At 51.0% G+C, this 21,829-nt stretch overlaps 2 protein-coding genes across 5 annotated transcripts in view; both read right to left on the bottom strand.

Moving 5' to 3' along the window:
* Positions 1–6,324, bottom strand: part of ACTN1 (actinin alpha 1) — an 89,031-nt gene extending 82,707 nt beyond the window's left edge. For 3 of the 4 annotated variants that reach the window (XM_037031135.1, XM_037031137.1, XM_037031138.1), the window contains exon 1: positions 5,914–6,324. In XM_037031135.1, the coding sequence (XP_036887030.1) occupies positions 5,914–6,018 (105 nt within the window). In that variant the 5' untranslated portion in view covers positions 6,019–6,324. The remainder of the gene's footprint in view (positions 1–5,913) is intronic. The other variant, XM_037031136.1, reaches the window with a different exon arrangement.
* Positions 6,325–19,939: 13,615 nt separating this feature from the next.
* Positions 19,940–20,338, bottom strand: LOC118976863 (40S ribosomal protein S25-like). The gene has a single exon (XM_037031590.1). The coding sequence runs from the start codon at positions 20,327–20,329 to the stop codon at positions 19,940–19,942; it is 390 nt and encodes a 129-aa protein (XP_036887485.1). The 5' UTR covers positions 20,330–20,338.
* Between the last annotated feature and the right edge of the window lie 1,491 nt (positions 20,339–21,829).

Here is a 21,829-nt window from a genome sequence, read left to right as displayed (position 1 = left end):
GCAGTGACAGTGGCATTTGTCTTGGCCACACTTCTGGCCATTATAGGTACAAACTAGAGTAATTCTCTGTCTTTCTGGCTCTCTCTCCACCCAAACCACAATTTCCATGACCTCGCATGGGTAGAACACCTGACACTTAAGAGGCATTCAATCCTTGCTCAGTAAATGACTCCACGAGAAACCGTCAACATTCTCACCCTATTAAGGGACTGGAAGGTGGGGAAACAGACACCATGGTAGATGCCCTGGAGACAAACGGCAGCAGGTCTGTGACTGTGACCAGGTCCTGGCTCAGGCTCTCGCCACCCTGCCCTGGCTCCAGGCACAGAGGAGGCACCAGGTCTGATGTGACAAGTCCTCCAGCCAAGTTTACGGTTTGTGGCCACTGGCCAGGTGCCCAGTCCCAGATCTTCCTCAAGAAGATGGAAAGAGGGAGCCTGGATCCCAACCACAAACCCCAAACTACAGGATGCTCATTGGTCTGACCTCCTCGTGGCTCAGAACTACCTCACAAAGGGCCCAAGGGTCAGGGCCTCCTTCTACCTCCCACCCCACCCCGCAGTAGGAATGGCCTCTAGCCTCTCAAGAACCCAGACTTCAGGAAATGTGTTTCCTCCTTTTCCATTTGAAAAGGCTGGTGACCACGGGCCCTGTAAGAGCCTTCTAGCCTTACTCCTACAAGCTCATCTCAAGTGACCCCAACAGCCCCTGAAGGTCACCTCATTCCTCAAAACCGGAATGTCCGGTTCTCTGTGCAGCCCAGGCCTTCTCACACCTGCCGGTCTGAGGGCGGCCTAGGTGGCAGCCAGAAGCAGCCGGCCTGCCTGGTGTGGGCCAGCTGGCCTCCGTGCCCTGACACTCCAGGCCCCCGTACATCTCTCCACCAGGCTCTGTCAATCACTTGGACAACCAGTGGGACACCTGTTTTCACTGCACCCACATGGGACAAGCTTTGGAGAGAAAGCAGCTGCAACAGGTCCTGAAGCACAGCAAGGCTGGGCAAGCTGCTGGGAGAATGCCCAGCCAAGAATGCCCCAGCTATTTAACAGTGGGCTGAAGGCACTCCCAGCTTGTCTTTTCGAGAAGATTCCTAGTTTGAAGTCATTGCACATGTCCTATAACAAACTAACAAGCACTTTAACATGCATTTCTCCATCATGCACATCTAGGAAATAGAGAAAGGCTGAACAGGAATTTTACATCATTCTAGAGGTGAAGGAACTGAGCACAAAGGTCAAGTGACACGGACTTCAGGGTCAGAGGTCAAGGACAACACAATTCCCTAGGCAACCTTGGTTCCTTCTATGACGGGTTTATACACTGCACCTATTTCAAAGCATATTGGGTAAAGGCCACTGCTCAAAATTGTTAACATTTATAGAGCCGTGGCTATCTGCCAGGTGCTATGCCGAATTTCCTACATACACTACCCAGTTTAAACCTCCACCCAACTACATCGGGCAGGAATGATTATCGTCTCCATTTCCTCATTTGTATCATCCAGCACAGAGCAGGTAAGTGACTCACCGAGATCACACAGCTAATCAGTGCAACGGCCAAGATTTGAACCCAACGTGCCCAGAGCATATCTATCTGCAGGGCCTGGAGCCAGACACAGCCCCGGGATGGGGTGGGTGGTTTCTCTGGAATGCAAAGCATTTCATCCCTATCTCCACCCCCCACCCCAGCCCAGAGTTAAGAGCCTTACAGGACACCAAGTTATTTCCTGACCACCCTCTAAGACCCCTGACTCTTGCTAGGCACTGGGGAGTCAGCAGAGAACAGGACAGGCTGGGCCCTGCCCCCACGGGCACTGGCAAGGGGTGAAGCAGGCAGGAGTCAGAGCAGTGAGGAGCACGAGAGGGGACAGAGAGCCAGCGCCCTCCTCTCCCAGGTCTTATTTCTGCCTGGCAGAAGGAGCCCTAATCTTCGAGACAGGCAGATGCCATCTTCCCATCTCTGCAGTCCTCCACATTGAACGGTGGCCTTGGTTAGCTCCTGTGATGGTCACACAGTCCAGAAGCAAGTGTAAACAAGGAGGCCTCTCTTCCTGTCACCTGGCTTTCCAGCCTTACTCCACAGGGCTGCAGAATCCGGACCTGGGCCTTTCTACAACCGTGTTCTTACACCTGCCAGGGCTGCCTCTGTCTCAACAAACATTGATTAAGGTTCTACACGTGAGAAACCCCAGGGCTGGCACCTGTAAGATACACAGTAAACCAGAGCATCCAGGATTCGAGGAGGAAGAGAAGAAAATTTAACAGCAGAAGCTGTCAATTTGCATATCTTCTCCATCAACAGGGAAGGGGAGGGTTATTAGCTCCTTTTTTTAAAATAAGGAACTGAGAGAGTGACAAAGGTTGAGTGATTTGCCCAAAGCCAAAATCCTGAATCTGTAGTCTGGATGCAACTCAAAGACTATGCTCTCTCCAGCCTGCCCTCCCTCCCCACCGTATGTATGTACACACACACACACACACACACACACACACACACAGACACAGACACTCTGGAGCATGGGCAAAATCCATGGGAACTGTGGTCCACCCTTAGGAAAGGTGACTTTGGGGCTTAGCCTCAAAAGTCAGGAAGACTATGAAAGCCAGTAAACTGCTCGAATCCACTGAATTTTGTGTCTGAAGCCAGGGAGGGAGTCTAGCACCATGAACTTTGCACTGAAGCATTCTTGGAAGATGAAACAAGCCATGGCCAACAGCCACAGGTTCCCGAGTCACACCTCCTGCCTGTACAGACCTCTACCGGCATGTGCACCAGGCCTCACCATCCCCAAAGGGAGTGCTTCTACCAGGTTATTTAATCCAATTCCTGTAAGAGCCCTAGAGGGTTAGCAGGGCAGCCCTGCTAGAGGAATGCAGCCCTTTACAGAGGAGGAAACAGAAGTACCAGATACCTCATCTGCCTCATTCATGGCTCTGTCCACAGCACCTTGAACCATCCACAGCACAGAGATGGTGCTCCAAAAGTATTTGTTGAATGAGCTAATAAACGCTCAGAAGCAAAATGACTTGCCCAAGTCTCAAAGTTATGGTTGCACCAGGGCTAAAAGGAGAGTCTTCTGCCCCCAATTGCACTGTGTCCTCCCTCCCCGTGCCCCAACTCACTCTTGTGCCTCCATCTGGAATGGTTGTACTCTGTCCACTTGTCAGCTCTGGTCCCTCTCAGTTCTTGCTTCCCAGGGTAAGCAGGAAGGTGTCAAAAGCAGCAAGTTACTTTACGTCTGATTGTCCACACATAATACCACTTATTTATATTCCACTGAGAACTAGGTGGAATCTACAGACAAGGAAACTGAGGCCCATGCAAGGCAAATTTATGGCAGGAAACAAACTTTGGACTAGATTTTCCAAGCCAGGCTCAGAGCTTGTCCTACCCCAGCACCCCGCCCCCCATCCTCCCACCAAAACAGGTGTTGGCTCCTGTCTGTTCAGATTCTGGCAGATCTGAATGCCAGGCCCAGCCTTCCTGCCTCCTTCAGCAATGAGGGACAAGTGAGGGGAAGCTGCCTGCCTCGAACATGGCTGCACCCCAGCCCCCCTACACACCAGCGTGGGACTCTCGGCTGGTTAGCTTCCCCTTCTGCCCCTCATTTCCTCATCCTCTTCTGTGCCTGGCTCATAGAGCTGTTGGGAATAACAACTGGAACAACATATGTGCCTAGTTGAGAGCAATGCCTGGCACACATCAGCCACTTGCCCAGACAACTGGGCAAACTTTGATGTGCCTAGTCTACTACCAAATTTCCCACCTGACCACCTGGCTACCCAGAGGCCTGGCACACACCCACACCACCCAAGCCAGGTTTTATGAATGTGTGTACATTACATGTATATATACAGAGAAAGAGAGACGATGTAGTTTTTCTTCCCAACTATAATACATTCATTCATTCATTTGATTACACTGAACAGTATTGTGCAGGTTTCCCGGTCAGTGCTGACGAGACAAGAGTTCCTGCTGCCCAGGAACTTAGTCCTACCACAGTCCTTACAAGGACCTAATGCCTAGCTCTGGGCAGTCCTGTCACTCCAGCTCCTATGTGTGCCTGTCACTACTAGGCACACAGTAGGCACTCAAGGTACACAGTAGGTAAACAAGGACCTCCTACACTTGTCACTCTCCATGTTAAATCCCAAAGCATCCACCACCCTAATTCCACCACTCTTGCCCAATTAAAATCTATTCTCAAAGGCCTCACCATCAATTTTTAAAAAGCCCCTCTGTCTTGCCCCCGTGGGAATTTCTCAACTATCCACTCCATTCTCTGTTCCTCTAATGCCCAATTGTCCCAGGAAATAAGCGGGTGAGTGGGGGGCAGTTGCATCTCTCCCCAGCTCTCCTAGAGGGGGCAGACAGGAAGCAAAAGAGGGGTGTTAAGTAGCATTTCGAAAAAGTTAGCTCAAAGCCGGGGGACCTTCCAATGTCATATAGGGCTGGACTCAGGAGAAGTGGGCCTGGGTCTCAGGTCACCTGACTCTGAGGGGCCTCCTTTGTGCGTGAGTTTAAATTACCTCTGCTTGTCTGATGAAGTGAGTAAAAGGGCTTAGGATTCCTGAGTGAGCTAATACAGGATGCCTCTGGCTGAAAAAAAAAACTTCAGTCGGCTCCCTAAACTCCCCCCCTTTTAAGTTTAAAAAAGGGAATGAATGTTACCATTTTTGGACATGAACGTTCTCCCTCAAGCCCAGCCCTAACCACACTATCCAGAGGGACGCGCCATCCTGTCCCCCCCCCCCATTCCCAGATCAGCGGGGGTGGGGAGGCGGGGGGCGGGGACGGGGGTGGGGCAAGGAGGGACAAAACGAGGAGGGACCGGATGGGAGCGGGCAGCGGGGGAGGAGGGAAAGAGGGGTGCACAGGGTACGTGGCCGCCTGAGGCAAGAGCTCACCGCGCAGGCAGGAAGCAAAGGCTGTGTTGGGGCGCTCCCCCACCCCCACACAAAGAGTGGTTTCTGATCTCTTCCTGCCACTGGCCACTGTGCCGATGTCCCATCGTCAGCTGCAAGCTTTGCCCCGGTGGCGGAGTGCGCACTCGGTACCAGGAGCCTGGGACGCGGCTCGGTGGCTAAGCAGAGGTCCCCAGTGACTGACCCTAAATATCCCCGGGAAAAACTCTCTGCCCTGGAGCCCCTCGGCTCAAATCAAGTTGCCCAAATTTCGCTTTCTCCCAGAACGAGCATGGACCGGAGGGGCAGGACACAGACTCAAATCCACCTCTGCTCGCAGCTACCAACCCACTGAATTAAGCAATTAAAACGGTATGCAGTCCTGATCCCGCCCCCACGGGGCCCGCTGGGGAGCCCACTCACACCCCTGCCTTTTCTCGGCCCCCAACCCCGCTTCAGCAGGTCCACCTCCAGGCCGACCCGGAGGCAGCTTCCAACCCCCTCGGTTCCCTCTTTCCCCTCCGTCAGCCGGCCGGGACTGGGAGGTGCAGAGTCCCGCGCACTTGCCCCCTACAAGTACCCAGCCCGGGGCGGCCCAGGAAGGGCGCTGCCACCGCGTGCCATATGGAGGCGGCCAGGGGGCGGGGAAGAGAAGGGAAAATCGATCCCGAGCAGCAGTCACCGAACTGGGGTCTCAGCCTCAGCCTCCCAGGCACCGCCCCCGCCCCTGCCCACGCGGGGCTGGTGCGGAGGCAGCCGGGCGACACAAATCACCAGCCCCATGGAGACCCGCCTGCTGGCGGCCCCACTTCCCCCTTCGCAAGCTCTGGGGCAGGGGCGCTCCCCCTTCTGCCCCGCGCATGTAACCCAACACCCCACCTAGCAGCGGCCGCGCATCCCCCGCCCCCGTTCGTGCGCGCCGAGAACCGGTTCCCAGCCCAAAGCCGCTAGCGCGGCGGGCGGAGCGGGCGGGGGCCGGGGGCTGCGGCGGGCTGGGGCAGCTGCTGACCTTTCTCTGCTGCTTCTCCCAGGCAGGGTCCAGAAGCAGGTCTCGATCCCAGTCCTCTTCGGGCTGCATGTAGTCGTTGGTTTGCTGGGAATCATAATGGTCCATGATGGTGCGCGCGTGCTAGGACTGGATTTCTTCCTCCACCTTCTCCCAGCAGCGGCGGCGGCGGCGGCTGCTGCTGCCCCGGCGTTGGGAGGGAGTCAGGCTGGGCTGGGCTGGGCTGGCGGGGCCGGGCTAGCTCCCCTGCGCCCGGTTCCGCCGCGGCGCTGCTCGCGAAGTCTGCTGCTGGCGGCGGTGTCGGCAGCAGCAGCTTGAGCTCGCGAACTGCCTGCCTCAGGGGGGGAGCTTGGACCTAATCTCCACGCACACTGAGCCGGGCAGACACACCAGCGCTGCGGGAGCTAGGCAGGCAGGGGCGGGGGTAAGGGGCAGAGAGCCCTCCCTAGGTTCTCCATTGGCCAGGCCGAGTTGCCCAAACTTCCCCCCATCGCCTCTCATTGGGAATTCCTGGCATCCGTCAGCTGGGCCACGGCACATATAGGTGGACTTCCCGGCGCGCGCGCCCCCGCCCACTCCCGAGGTTCCCACTGCCCCAGGCTCATGTGACACCACCTTAAACTACACGGGACAGAAGCTGGGGGACGCCTCCCAGAGCTCAGGGACCGAGCGGTAGCGCGCGTCGGAGCTGCAGGAGTCTCCAGGGATTGGTCACACTCCCTGTCGGCCGGAAGGCCCCAAACTCCGGCGCGCCGGCGTTATTGCGCTCCCACGCGCGCTCCAAACCCAAGTGGCCAGGGACTGGAAAAGGGCCGTGAGGGAACCCAAATTAACATTTCATTTTCTGCTTCCCAGAGTTCGGAGAGATGGGCACCCAAGGAAAAGGGCGGGGAATGCGGGAATGGAAAGGAATTTCCTGGGAATTTCCTGACTCCGCCGCCCCCACTCCCCACCCCGCCCTGCCCATTCCGCCTGACCCCTGCCCTGCGGGAGCCAGGTTTCGCGCCAGACTAGTACACTCCGAGGACACAGTTTTCCCGCCTCGCCGCAGGGTCCTTTGGGCTCAAAACACCGCTAAGCCCCGAGGCTTCCCGGAGGCAACTACCTCGCCCAGCTTCCCCAGATCCCCTGCCGGCCCCCGTGGGCTGGCGGCAGACCTGGAGCTACGCACCCCGGCTGCATCTTAAAAACTGGGAGGGAGGCCCCTGACTGATGTACCTACCCGACTCCTCCGGCCTCTGCCCCACCACGCACACCTGGAAGATGGGGAGACTGAGGCGCCCAGAGTTGAGCTTGAAAAGGGATTGAGCAAGTTCCCAGGACTCCAGAAGCCAACCCTGTAACCTTACGCCAAAGACAAACAAAGGTTTATTGTTATTGGAGGAGGAAGGAGGGCAAGACTGACTAAACACCTCTAACTTCTGAGTGCCTGCCTGCGCTTCTTTCCTCGGACCTGGTAAGAGGAGGATCTAAACACCTGCCCAGGACTGACAGACACGTGGGAGAGGTGTGCAGGCCTTGCATGCTGGTGGACTCCTAAGAGGTCCCGGGGCAAAAAAAAAAAAAAAAGCAGCAAGTAGACCTGCAAAAGCATATGCACACAATGGTTCTTAATTTGTATTATTTGTGGCCCTGAGGGATGACTGCGTCGAGTGCAAAAAGAAACGCAACAGCGACAGTCCAGAGGTGAAGGAAGGCGTTGGGGAAAAATTTACTGACAGGAAGAGCCATGAATTAGGATCCTTGAAAGGCCACAGATGGTAACGGTGAAGAAAGTGCCTCTGACTCTCAGAGGGGGCCAGCTGATGCTACTGTAAGCAGATATCCATGCTCCCTGCCTCGTGCGTGGACCACACATGCTTATTATGCAAGCGTTACCCGGCAGCACTATGCTCTCCACAAGGCCCTGACCGAGAAAGCACACTTCTCCTGAGCCACAGGGACAGCAGATTTATGGGCGATTTTATAACTGCCTCTAAACTATGGCTCTAAACCTACGTAGAGGGTAATGATGCTGCTTTATCCACTTATTCACTCAATAAATACTGCTGAGCACCGTTTGTGCCAAGGGAGGTGCTACGTGTTACGGAGAGATGGGAAGGTCACGCCCCCTGCCCCTGCACGATGCAGGAGAGACAAGACACAGAAACAAAAACACCCTGCAATGGCAGAGGTGTGAGGACCTACATCTGCCTGTCGGGGCACGGAGGGACGCCAAGCCCAGCCTGGGAAAGCAGGCGCCCGGTAGAACTTTTCCGAGGAGGTGAAATTGACATGAGCCTTTAAGCACAAGAGTCAGCCAGACAAAGAGGAGTGGGGAGGTTATTCCAGGCAGAAGGAAGGGCCTGAGCTAATACATGGGGGCAGAAACTGCATGGTGTGAAAGAAATGCATACCATTTCATTGTGGCTGGACTAGAAATTCAGGGGGCAAGAAGCAGGACTGCAGAGGTGGGCAGCAGCCAGACCATGAAGGGCTTGTGCACCAAGCAAAGTGTGGGACTGAGGGGAACAAGGCTGGCTGGAAGCTATGACACTCAGTTGCAAAGCTGTTGCAATAATCCAGATAGAAAATACTTAGTCCTTTTGGGCTACAGTAACGAAGTACCATAGACTGGGTGGCTTAAACAACAAACTTGTATTTCTTATAGTTTTGGAGGCTGGGAAGCCCAGGATCAGGTCCAGTGTCTCATGGGAGCCTGCTTCCTTGCTCATAAATAGTCACCTTCTCTCTGGGTCCACCTGTGGCAGAAGGGGCAGGGACCTCTCTGGTGGCTCCTTATAATGACTGTAATCCCATTTACTGTCATTATAAGGGCTGTGATCTTATGACTGTTCCCTCTCCTAATACCATCACACTGGGGGGTAGGATTTCGACATAAGACTACACCAGGGGTTGAGTCTACAGCAAACAGAGAACAGTAGATAAACTTAGGGGATACAGCTGAGAAGCCCAGGAGTCTGGAGGTGAGGATGAGAAAGAGGAATCTCTGTTGCTCTCAGCAAATGTCCAGTATGGACAGACCACGCACTTTACCTATATCACCTTATTTAAGCTCCGCCCCTGAAATGAGAATCATCTCCATCTTACAGAGAAAACCAACTAAGTCCCCGAGAGCTGGCCAGCTAGTCCAAAGTTACGCAGGCACGTGTGGCAGCTAAACCCACGTTTTTAACCCAGTGGTTCTCCACCCTGGGGAAGTCTGACAGCCCCCTCTCAGGGATGTGCGGCAATGTGTGGGGACATGTTTGGTTGTCTCAACTGGCAGGCTGCTATTAGCATCCAGGGGAATGAAAGCAGGGATGCTGCTAAACGTCCTGCAGTAGACAGGGCAGTGTCCCACCAGAAAGAATGATCTGGCCCAAAATACCAGCAATGCTGAGGCTGAGAACCTCTGCTTTAACCACAGTTTCTGGTCTGAATGATCTGGTGAGTGGTGGGAATCCAACCACTGAGATAAAGACTTTCAGGTGTGGGATTGGATTCATGGGTAGAGTTTGAGCACATTGAATTTGAAGTGCTCTGAGATTGGCCAGATTCAGCTCTCAGGGAGGAACTTGACTGTGTAACCCCAGCCTCGGGGGAAACAGGGATTTGAGAGTCACCTGTTCAGGCACAGTACTGACACCATGAGACCATCCACCAGGAATGCCTGGGTGGAGCTGAGAGGAAGACCAAGGACAGAACTCAGGGAAGTGGTGTTTAATCAGGGAGTGGGAGGAACCAGAACCCCTGAGGGAGGCAGAGAGGAAATAAATGGTCAGTGGACCATGGAGAGTCTGGACCGAATGGTGTCGTAAAAGTTGAAGGAGTGAACCTTCAAAGTGAGAGGAACTGGCTACATCAAGTGTTCTTTGGATGTGACAATTGGAAATTCCTTGGTGACCTTTGCTTGTGGAATTTTAGTGACATAGCCAAAGCTGTGAATTTAAGAGCTACTAGGAGCTCAATAAATGGAGACAGTGAACCTAGAAGAGAAAAATATTGGGCAGTAGCTAGAGGGGAAACTGGGTTCAAAGGAGGAATTTTTTAAGAATAGAAGAAACTTGAGATCTCCGTAGTCTGAGAGGAAGAATTCAGTTGAGATTAAAGGCTTGGAAATGTAAGCTAAAGAAAGTTGGAGGATGGCACCGAGTTCTCACGAAGACAGGACCATGTGGATTCAAGGAGGCAGGCTAACGGATGGACCGATAAGAAGAGGAAGGATGTTCTGAGAAAGGGGAGGGGAAGGAAGGATGAGCAAGGATGCCCATAAGTCTGTGGGAAGAGGGTAAGAGAGTGGGCTGAACCAATAGCTGATGAGCTTGTCTTCTCAATAGGGAGGAGGTCCTGAGGGGTGGACCAGAGCTGATGAGTTGACCAACCTTTCTATTCAGGATTCATGGGCAGCCATCACACCGGTGATGTTAGTCCTACTTAACACCACCTTCTAGAGTGAAACGGTTACTAAATGTGTTGATTTCTTAGGGATATTAAGGTACATGCATATTTTTAACATCCATTTTTTAAAAATTTGAGTATAACACAATGAAATGCATGAATCGAGTGCACTCATCGCAGGCATGGAGCTCAGTGAAGTTTTACACGTAGGCGCTCATGTGAAGTGTCTCCGGCGCACCAGGGTTCTCGTGCCCCTTCCCGGTCTGTACTCCCAGTCCACACAGGGCTTGCACTTGTTTTTGAACTTAATAGAAGTGGAAGGTATAGTATGTGCACTTTGGCTTCTGGATTTTCACTCAGTTTAATATCTATGAATTTGTTTATGTTGTGTCTTGTATTAGTAGCTAATTTTTTGTTTATCTGTTTGTTGTTTGGGGATGTTTTCCCTTATGTAGTATTTCATTGATAAGCATCTCCTGAGTAGTTTCTCCACTCTCCTGTCAATAGGTGTTTTTTCATTGCTTCTGGTTCGGAGCTACGACAAATAAAGCTGCCGTGAACATCTTACATGTTTTTCTAGTGAACATGTGCATTCATTCCCAGTGGGTATGTACCTAGGAATGGAATTGTTGGGTCATGGGGTAGGTGTGTTTCATTTTAGTTTGTATTGCCAAAGAGTTTTTTCCAATCAGCTGTAACAATTTACTCTCTAAGCAGCTGGGTGTAAAAACTTCAGTCGCTCTGTATCCCCCCACCACGCTGTATTGTCAATTTAAAAAAAATTTTTAGCCAGTAGCCCTGGCTGGGTAGCTCAGCCATTTAGAGTATTGTCCTGCTATGCCAAGGTCACAGACCTCTCTGCAGATTTGATGCCCATTCAGGGCACATACAAGCGTCAACCAATGAATAAATAAATTAATGGAACAACAAATTGGTGTTTCTCTCCCCACCACCCTTACTCTCTAATAAAAAAAATCAGTAAGAAACAAATAATTTTTCTCCTTGGCTGATACAGTTCAGTGGTTGAGTGCCGGCCTGCGAATCAAAGGGTTGCTGGTTCAATTCCCAGTCAGGGCACGTGCCTGAGTTGCAGGCCAGGTCCCTGGGGGCGGGGAAGCATGTGAGAGGCAACCACACATTGATGATTCTCTTCCTCTCTTTCTCCTTCCCTTCCCCAATCTCTAAAAATGAATAGGTAAAATCTTTTTTAAAAAACACAATTTTTTTAAAGTTAGACATTGAGATAGGTGAGGAGTAGTCTGTTTTTGAGAGGTTTAATCTTTTCATGTGCTTATTGTTCATTTGAATAAATAACTCTCATCGCTGCTGCCATTGATTCTAATAGTGATTGATTCTCAATGTATTAGCTGCTTGAGATAAGGGGCAATAGCAAGCATACACTAATTTCTCCACATTTAGTTTAGTCAACAAATATTTACCAACCAACTGCTGTATGCTTACTGCCATGCTTGGGGATTGAGGTGCAAGAGCGAACTGGCAGGTGTGGTTCCGTCCCCCTTAGAAGACACGGCAGATGCTCATCAGATATTCCATGAACGATTGTATGGGGAGGATGTTTTGTTTGCTTTGGTAGGAAGCTGAAGCAGGACTATTTCATATGAATTTTCAATGAAAAGCTTAAAAACGCTCTTTAAAAAAAAATCCCTGAAGTCACGTGAGCAGCCAAAGCGGAGGGAGGTGAAATCATGAAGGAGACTGGAGGGGTCCTCTGGAAACAGTCCTGACCCCTTTCTACCCAGGTCAGTGCCAATAAGTTCCTTTTACTCACCCTGTCGTGTAACAAGTCATGCAAGGGCCCTGCAGGGAAATACAAACCGGTAGGATCTCCCAGCCTGGAGATCTGGGGGTTTCCTTCTTGGGGTCCTGAACCTCTAACCATAGCCTAATGGTAATGGACTCGCTGCAGGCGCTTCCTAAGAGTTAAAAGCATGAGGCTTGCACAAGGCCAGGAGGAAGGGACCATCACTATGGTTCAGGGGTTTTCCAGCTCAGAGAGCCAGAGACCTCAGGTGTGTTCCCAGTCCCAACAGCGATCTAACCCATGAACTCACTCTCCCCAAACACCTATAGCAAACCATTTATAACTGAGATAGAATTCTCTGCTTTACTGTGGTCCTTTATCCACATTTTATCTCCTACTGTCCCTGGGTGGTCTCATCCCCACCTTTCCCCACACAGCCTAACACAGGGCCTGAGACATAATAGGTCACTTGGATATTTGCTGAATAAAAAATGACTTAGTCAAATTCCATCTCTGTGCCTCAGTTTCTCCCACCAACCGCGGGAGGCCGTGGGAGGCTGTAGGAGGCCGTGGGAACCCAGTTCTTTGCCACTATCCACTGGAACATTCCCTAAGTCCTCTGACCTCTCAAAACTCCAGTGCCGGAGAGAGCTACTTGGCTGTCACCCTCATCACATGCCCCACACAGCAGGTCTCAGCCCTCACCAGGCCTGAGTCCTGGACCACCAGCACCAGTGCAAGGCTGTTTGTCTCTGGGCCAGTTTCTGCCCCTCCCACACCAGGCCAGTCAGGGGCGTAAAGAAGACAGTGGGCAGCTTCCTTCTTGCTGGCTCTGTAGTGAAAAAGACTGGCCTGGAAGAGGCAGGAAAGTGTCTTGTTCCCCAGGTCTCAGGTCTCAGGTCATGGAATAGGAGGCCTGTCTCATGCCCTCTTTTGCATCTTTTTGCATATATCTTTGCCTCAGATTCCAAGGGTCAAATCCAAGCAGGGTGCTCAGAACACTCCACCTCAGCTACCCTGAGGTCAGCTCTGTGAGCAAAAGATAGTCATACCTAATAGCTGCCCAGCCTAAGCCCTTGGAGAAGGGTGGGGAGCTCTCCCCCACCTACCTCCAGTTCCCAGCAAAATACCAGAGCAAAAACTCCCGAATCACAGCTGGGAAATTCCACTGAGTAGGCGCCTCCTCCCCCCACCACCCCCTTTGGGAGCTGGCAGGCGGAATCCTTGCTGGGGGAGTCAATTGCAGGGGAGTCTGATTAATCCCAGCTCCACCCCCCACCCCAACCCTCCCAATAAGCAGCAGAGTCCACAGAAGCTCAGTCCTACAGGCCTGCCCAAGTTATCCCCCTACCCCCCCCAACACGATGGGATGGTTCTGGGAGCAGGTGTCATTATCTGGGAGGCAGAGGAAAAGCCCTGAGATAAGAAGACATGAGCTCACTGTACTGGTTCTTCATCTGCAAAAACGAGAGTCCTGCACTGCCCAGGTGACCTCTAAACTCTGAGCCTGGACAGGAGGGGTCGACTCTTCTGAGACAGTGTTTCTCAGTCTTCAGTACTAAGCAAATTCCTTTAGAAACGATACAAATTCTCACAAAGTTAGTTCATTTTTGATATTCCTTAAATGTGCAAAGACATAAAAAAAACAACTAGATACAAACTTCTTAAGGTTTTAAATTTATAATCAACAATGACATCAAAACAAGCTTATAATTCTCTCTAAAAGACACTTAAAACGAGCAAGATTCAAATTAGTCATATTAATTTAACGCGACTGTTGCTGTTTGCTGAAACTAAACTGCTACTCCCAGCGCGATTTAAGTTCTCACCAGAGCAGGTGGCTCTTTTACGCCCAGGACGCCTGCATTGCCATGTGCCAGAGGGTGACTCAGCTCTCTTACCACGTTCTCTGTTTGAACCACTTCATCAGGGCACCATTTAACCTTCACTTGGTGGGAACACACTGTAATGCATTAGTTCCCCTCTGCTGTTTTCTCATTAGCACTCAGCAATTAAAGTGAATTTTTTTTTCCTTTTTAATCATTTTGCTAGTGGAATCCTTCTCTCAGGTTTTCACGTCTTTATTGCAGAAGGAGAATCATCTTCACCTACTCCACAAGATGGCTGTGAATATTCATTCATCCACCCGACATTATTGATTGAGTGCGCGTTATGTGTCAGGGACTATTCTGGGCACACAGGGTGTAGCAGTGACCGGAATGGAAAGAAATCCCTGCCCTGTGTGGCTTATATTCCCATGGGAGAGACGTATAATAAATAAATAAGAAGAAGAACATTAAAATGTTTAGGGGAAAAATAAAGCAGGGAAGGGGAATGGAGAGTACAGGGACCTAATATGTGGGTGTTATCAGTGCCACCATGCAGGTCTCTGACAGCAGCCGGCTGTTGTACAGTTCAGTCCTGACGCTATCTTCCAGGAGATAGCATCAGATCCACGGGCTGAGGGCTCGGTCTTATAAGACTTTAGATGTCAATTGCAACGCAAGTCTGGGGTGTTACCTGTGCTTCTTACCAATGGGGTATTTATAGGATGTCACCACTACACCCTCCTTGGGTCTGATTAATTTGCTAGAGCAGCTCACAAAACTCAGAGAACCGTTTTACTCACTAGATTATGGGTTTACTATGAAAGGATATAATTCAGGAACAGATGAAGGGATGCATATGGTAAGGTCTGAGGAACCGGTACCTCTGTCCCAGAATCTCCACATGTTCACCAGTCTGGAGGGTCTCTGGCCTTGTTCAAATCATTGATCATTGGCGATTGGTCCACCCTCCAACCCCTCTCCCCTCCCTGGGGGTCAGGGCCGTGGGACTGAAAGTTCTGGCCCTCCAACTACATGATTGGCGCCCTGCCCCCATCCTGAGGTGCTTTCCAAGTCAGCTCATTAACATAAACTCAGGTGTGACTGAAAGGCATTTGCTATAAATATCAAGGCATCTTTATTGCTCTTATCATTTAGGAAATTTCAAGGGTTTTAGTTCCGTGCCAGAAATGCAGACAAAGACCAAACATGTATTTCTTAATGTATTTCTTCATATAAATTACAATAGTGCAGAAAGTAGAGGGAGGTTACATTATTTTTTTCAAATGAGGTGCTCAGGGAAGTCTTTGAGAAGGTAACATTTAAGACCTAAATAGATGAAGAAGCAAAAGCATTAAAGGAACAGCCAGTCAGGTGGCTAGTGTGGAATAATGCACATGAGACACACACAGAAAAACACAATACAGACGTGGGTTTAGTAGATACACACTGTTTCACTGCCCGGCAACCAGTTTCCCTCCTAGCAACTGATCCTCTAGGATTTTTCTCTGGGGAGGCACCTCCCCTGCCCAGTCCCTGTGCTGTGCAGATAGAGTTGACTCCACCCCTAGCACCAGGGCTGGGCTAATGATGGGCTTGGCCAATCAGAGCCCAACAGTTGGTTTTGGAATAGTCATGGGGCCCAATCAGAAGAAGTGACACACAAGGAGCCGCTTGCCTCCTGGGACAGAGGCAGTCTTTTTCCCTGGAGATTCCAGCAGTGAGGAGGACATGAACCTGGGGTTTCCAGGAGCCACCCTCCGCATGGAGTCGGAGTTTAAAAGCCTGTGCAGAGGAAGACAGATCGAAGAGGTAAAGAGAAACTGAGTTCTGGTAACGTCGTTTGTCATTGATCCCTTGCACCAAGCTGTACCACTTCTGGACTTCTCAGGAGCACCAATTAATCCCCCTTCCCCCTCCTTTTATTTGCTTAAGCTGACTGGTGTATTAGTTGTCTATTACTACATAACAAGTTACTGCAAAACTTAGTGCCTGGGAAGAAACAAACATTTATTATCTCACCATTTCTGTAGGTCAGGGGTTTGGGAGTCACCACAGGGCCTGTCATAGGATTTGGGTCTAGATACTAGCAAGGATTCTGAAGGCCTGACTGGACCTGAAAAATGTGCTTCCCTCCTGGCTCACCCAGGTGGCCGTGGGCAGGAGGCCTCAGTTCCTTGCCTTGGGAGCTTTCCACAGGCCAAGTGTCCTCAGAACAGGGCAGCTGACTTCCCCCAGAATGAGCCGCCTGAGAGAGCAGTGAGAGCTGTGTGGCCTCACCTCTGCAGCACACTGTCGTGTCCCCTCACTCTGTTTGTTAGAAGTGAGTTACTAAGTCGACACTGAGCTCAACTGGAGGGAAGTTGGGCTTCACCTCTTGAAGGGAAGAGGATCAAAGAGCATGTGAACATGTTTTTGGAAACCACCCCACCTAGTCTGCGTTGGGTTTTCTGTCCAATGCAACCAATAGAGTCCTGATATTCAGGACTCTATTCAGGAGTTTATCACTGTTGCATTACTGGTACAATATGGCTCTTGGCAAAACAAACAAACCAAACACCAGCAGCCAAGGAAGTGCTAACAAAGCATATGTTATAAATGCCAATTGATTTCTTCCTACCAAAGCTTAAAAGTCTCCAATGGCCCTTGTCCAAAAGCCCAGACTACTTTGCATCGGGCATGTGGCCCAGCACAGGTCACTCCCAGAGTCCTCTCTCCCACTCTGCTGCAGAGCCCTGTTTCAGAACCCCAGGCTGCTGGTCCCTCCCCAGGAACGCACATTTCCACATCTCCATACCTTCGTGCACGCTGTTCTAACGTCTCCCTGAAAAGTTCTGTTCATCTCGCAAAACCCAGTTCACATGTATCCTGTGAAGATTTCTCGGCTTCTTTTTATTATTCTCCTTTATCGATGCCTACTGAGTATTAGGCACTTCCTATTTATTACGTCCAGTCCATAAACCCATAACCCTGAATGTATGAGCTCTTTATGTTAGCCCATTTTACAAATAAGAAGAATTGAGCTCTGCTACAGAGGCTGAGGAACATGCTTACCGTCACTCAACTGCTAAGTGGCAGGACAAATTTTAGTACACCCTAGTTAGGTATTCCTTCCTCTGCTCCTGAACCACCTGTGTTTATGCGCTGAACGTAGTTGTTGATGAGTCTGACCCTCCCTGACAGACCAAGGACTTCCGGGGGTCGGGGCCCACCCTTACAGCCGCCTCATGGAGTGCTCACTGTCTAAGTTAGGCACTGGGGTCAGTGTTGCCCCTTTTCCAGATGAAATTGACTCAGAGGCACTAAAGGACTGAGGTCTGACTTCAAGCTTCATGCCCTTACCCCTTGAGTGCCACAGTGTACGAGATCTAGTGAGTGCTCGATATGCATTTGAGCCGGGGGCTGCAGGTTGCTGTGTGCCCTCCTCTGGTCGGGTGGGGTTTGCAGATGAGATGGAGTGGAATGCTGCAGCTGGGAGCAAGGCCCCGCTTCAGTCTTGGTTCAGCCTCCATTAAGTGGGTGATGCTGGGAGTTCCCTCCACCTTTCAGGGCCTCCTCCTTTTTTTTTTTTTTTGGTTAGAAAGAGAGAGAGGAGGGGAGGGAAAAAGAGAGGGAGAGAAACATCAGTGTGTGAGAGATACATCAACTGGTTGCTTCTTGCACTCCCCCATCTTGGCCCATAATCCAGGCATGTGTCCTGACAGGGAATCGAACCAGCGACCATTTTGTTTACAGACCGGCACTCCATCCACTGAGCCACACCAGCCAGGGCTCAATGCCTTCTTTTCTAACATAGGGTAAAGAGGTAGAGGTGCTAAGATTTTACCAAGCAGTGCCAGGTAGGGTTCGATGTGAGTCCAGACAGGAAGGGGCAGCCCAGACCCCTGAAGGTCCAGCAGCTGCTCACGAGGCCACAGCCCAGGGCCTCCCTGCAGCTGGCGGGGGGCTTGCTCCGGAGGCTGTGGGGGGCCTCTGCCCTGAGCTGAGTGAGAGCCCCCTCTCTGAGGCCTGCCGCAGCCTTTGGGGCTCCACCCCAGGGACTGTGTCAGAAAGGAAGCTGAGATGAGCTCTCACTCCAAGTGCCTTACCTTGAATGTGTTCAAGTTAAATTTTAGCTGCCACCCGTGCCTGGGACCCGGAGAAGATTAACTCCATCTGGAGTTTCTCGCAGGCCTCGACCGCCTCCGCCAGCTGAGACACATTTGGATCAACAACAAATTTTATCAACTCATTTCCGCCTCCAACTCTTACTAAAAGCATTAGGCCACAGCAGCCCCTGGGCTGACCTTTGCAGCATCCATTGTTATGGCTGTTATTACAGACACAAATAATAGCCAGGATAATAACTCACAGTTAAATGGTTCTTTTTAGCCAGAGGGCTAGAGGACTCTGGGGCCTTTCCCTCAGGGGCCTGCCGACCCACTCCCACAAGCCTTTTCTCAGGGCCCTCTTCCACACCCCTGCCTTCCAGAAAGCCCTCCTCCACCTTCCCTCTAATTCCATGTTGGCCCCGCTTGGCCCATGTGGCCAGGTCCCAGCCTTGAGGAAAAGCCTCGTGGAGGATGTTGTTCACGCTTCAAAGGTCTTGCCTCCCACCTTAACCCTGAGCAAGCCTTCACTGGCCTTTTCCTCTGTATGCTCAAAGGAAGAAGAATCATTAACAGTAGCTGCGCTGAAGTGTTTTCAAAGACTGAGGATGGAGAAAAAAGCTGGGTGAATACAATCTCGTAGTTGGTACGTGGCTTGCTGGGCTTGTTGGTGCCCCTGCTCTTGGTTGGCTGGAGGTAGAGTTACCTGCAAGTACAAACCATTCTTGCAGCACTGTTACCGTAACGTACTTACCGACTCGGTTGTTGGGTTACTGGTTTTGTTTTCTTGCCTCTCCTTTGTTTTTCCTTTCTTTCCCCCCATCCAAAAGTCAGAATACATTTGCTGTCATATCAAACCACCCAGCCTAAGTCAGGAAGAAGCTGGCCTACTCCCTAGTTATCTCCAAAACATTCTGGAATCACGGCAGTTCCAAATGCACAGGCCAAACACCTAAACTGTTTTGGAAATAAACCTACAGGCAGGGAGAGATTATCTGGAGTGAGAAAGCCATGTACAATGGGGTGGGGAAAGAAATGGAGATTAGAAAGACAGTCTCCAGGAAATACAGCCTTCTCTACAAAACCATGGTGGGGCTGACAACCAAATGGAATATGTGGGTTCTGAAGTATGTGCAGTAGAACCAGGAAAGGCCAGTGAATGTATGTAACTCTCCCATGAATATCGGTTTGCATAACTCTCTTTGAAAGAAATGGGGAAGAATCACAGATCCTAAATGCAGGAATGTGGTGCTCCCAGTGGGGAAGGGGGTGGGGATGGAGCTTCCCCCTGGACTGGGTGAGCTGCAGACTGCACAAAGACCTGGGCAGAAAGGAGGGGAGGAGGAGAGCAGAGCTAGAGTGAGCGTGATCCAGACAGCTCTGGTGGACAGGGCAGTGCAGGGACACCTGAGTGGGTGGTGGCAGCTCTGGCTTGGAAACACTGTATCCACCTGCAAAATGGGGTGGTAGCAATATCTCTGAGGCAGGGTGTATCAGTTGGGGTTCTCCAGAGACACAAAACCAACAGGATGAAGAATTAGCTCGTGTGAGTATGGAAGTGGGCAAGTCCCAAGATCTGCAGGGTAAGCAGGTAAGCCGAAGACTCTGGAGAGCCAATGATGTCGCTCCAATCTGAGCCCTAAGACCTGAGAATCAGGAAAGCTGATGCCGTATGTCCAGTCCAGAGGCCAGCAGGCCCCAGACCCAGGCAGAGCCAATGTTTCAGTTCACTCAAGCCCAAATGCAGAAAAAAGCCAACAACCTGTTTGAATGCCATTGGGCAGGAAGAATCATCTGTTACTCAGAGGAGGGTCAGCCTTCTAGTCTGGCCCTCAACTGATTGGGTGAGGCCCACCCACCTAAAGGAGCACAATCTGCTTCATTCAGTCTATTGATCTAAATGCTTTTTTTTTTTTTTTACTGGTTTAATAAAGTTTTATCTTTCAAAATGTACAGCTGGTGGGACCTGATGTTCATGCCTCTTCACCAGCAGCTGGGGCATTCCTCCCCCAACCCCTCAACTTGGTGTTTCTGGTGTGAATTACTTGAGCTCTGTGCTTTGAAACTAGTTGAGTCAGTCCTTCACTAAGAAGCTCCCTAAGGGCTGCCCTGGCCAGGGAACCACAGGTCCTCAGTCTCTCAGAGACAACAGCTGGGGTTACAGTAAGCCTATAGTTAGGAACTTCCTTACAGAGTTTGCCATACATTGCTTTGTCAAACAAGACTAAGTTGTTGAACTTGTCCCAAACTTTGCCTTTGGACAACTTCTTCATTTTGGCCTTGCTGCCAGATTTGTTCCCTGGGACTGTGTCTTTCTTGGCAGACTTCTCAGCATCTTTCTTCTTGTCTTCCTTGGGCAGCATTGTGAAACTTGAGGTAAATGTTTTTCTGGGTTTTTTAATTGATTTGAGAGAGAGAAAAACATCACTTTGTTCTTCCACCTATTTATGTTTTCATCGGTTATTTTTCTATGTGCCCTGAGCCGGAATCAAACCTGCAACCTTGGCACATCAGGATGATGCTCTAACCAGCTGAGCTACCTGGCCAGGGCTTAAATCTTATCCAAAAACACCCTCACAGGAATCCCCAGAATAATGTTTGATAAAATGGCTGGGCACTTGTGGCCCAGTCAAGTTGACCCATAAAAGTAACTATCCCATGAGGTTATTCTGCGGATGCACCAAACGAATTGAATGTGTGGGGCAATCTAATTGAGTCCACGCGTGCAGATGGGGTCAACCAAGTCATCGCCATGCCTGTGCCTTGTTCTTGGCCTGAAATTTCCTCCTGTTGCTTCCAAGGCAAAGTGTGTCCTTGAGCAGAGGGAAGGGGCTGAGGACAACCGTGAGAAGAAGAGGGAAGGGGAGTGGCAAGGAGATGAATGTTTCTGTTCGTAGCAGAAAGCCAACAGAGAGCCAGGACCAGAGGATTTGAGGGAACTTCAGAGTTAAGAAAAATGACAAGTAGAATGGCTGAAATACAAGGCTACAGAGAGAGGGGCCCAGGCAAGGCCTGGCCAGTGAGGGGGACACTGTCCCCTGAGGAGCCACAGGAGAGGCAATCCCTGCCTTGATTCCTTGAAGTCTGTCATTCCTACCAGTCTCGGTGCCAGGGTCGAGTCCAGCCAGTCCTTTTGTCCAATGAGAGCTGTTGCGTGCACACACACACACACACACACAATCTCTATAAGGCTAGATCAGATACAGTTAGAAGAAGATTCAAAATCTTCTCAGAAGCTGGGTAGCATCAGTCCATACGCTTCCTCCGGGCTTCAGCAATCTGGAGGAGGGGGGAGGAGCTCCTGCCTCCATCCTTGGGATACAGGATCTCACTGGAAGGTAGGCGTTCTTACCTTATTAATGTAGGGCTCCTGTCACTGTTCCGAGAATGTGCTTTTTAACACTCTAAGTGGGAGCCAAGAGAATGTTCACAAACATGGCCTCTCCTGCTTCTGGACCCGACTCCACGTCACCCAGCCCATGTTCTCACGTGGGCCTAAGCAGGGTCAGCGTGCAGGAGCCTCTGAGCATCTCTACAGCTAGTTTCCCAGAATTCTAGTTAGCCCATCCTACGTGGTCGCCTTTTGTCCAAGGAATCCAACATTGCCGGGGTGATGAGCAACACCTTAGAACCAACCAGGCAGACTGTGGAGATCACCAAGCCCTATCACCCACCCCAACATCACCCACGCTGGGACCCCATGCTCAGAGATCCCCCGCATGGCTCAGGAGGGTGGATACATCCAGAGAAAGTGAAGGGAAGGTGGATGGGGCCTTGAGGCCCAGCTCTGGAATGTGGGTTCTGTGACACACTGGGCTAGCTACCCAGCCACCTGGTTTAAATTCTCGTCTGAACACAGTGGT

Source organism: Sturnira hondurensis, unplaced genomic scaffold (genome assembly GCF_014824575.4).
Source record: "Sturnira hondurensis isolate 20B ecotype Veracruz unplaced genomic scaffold, ASM1482457v3 Scaffold0021143, whole genome shotgun sequence".
NCBI lineage: Eukaryota > Metazoa > Chordata > Mammalia > Chiroptera > Phyllostomidae > Sturnira > Sturnira hondurensis.
The sequence above is the reverse complement of the archived record's forward strand: the minus strand, read 5'-3'. Positions and strand labels throughout refer to the sequence as shown.

Excerpts from the sequence above, each read along its gene's own strand:
- LOC118976863 (XM_037031590.1), bottom strand. The coding sequence starts at position 20,329 with ATGCTGCCCAAGGAAGACAAGAAGAAAGATGCTGAGAAGTCTGCCAAG.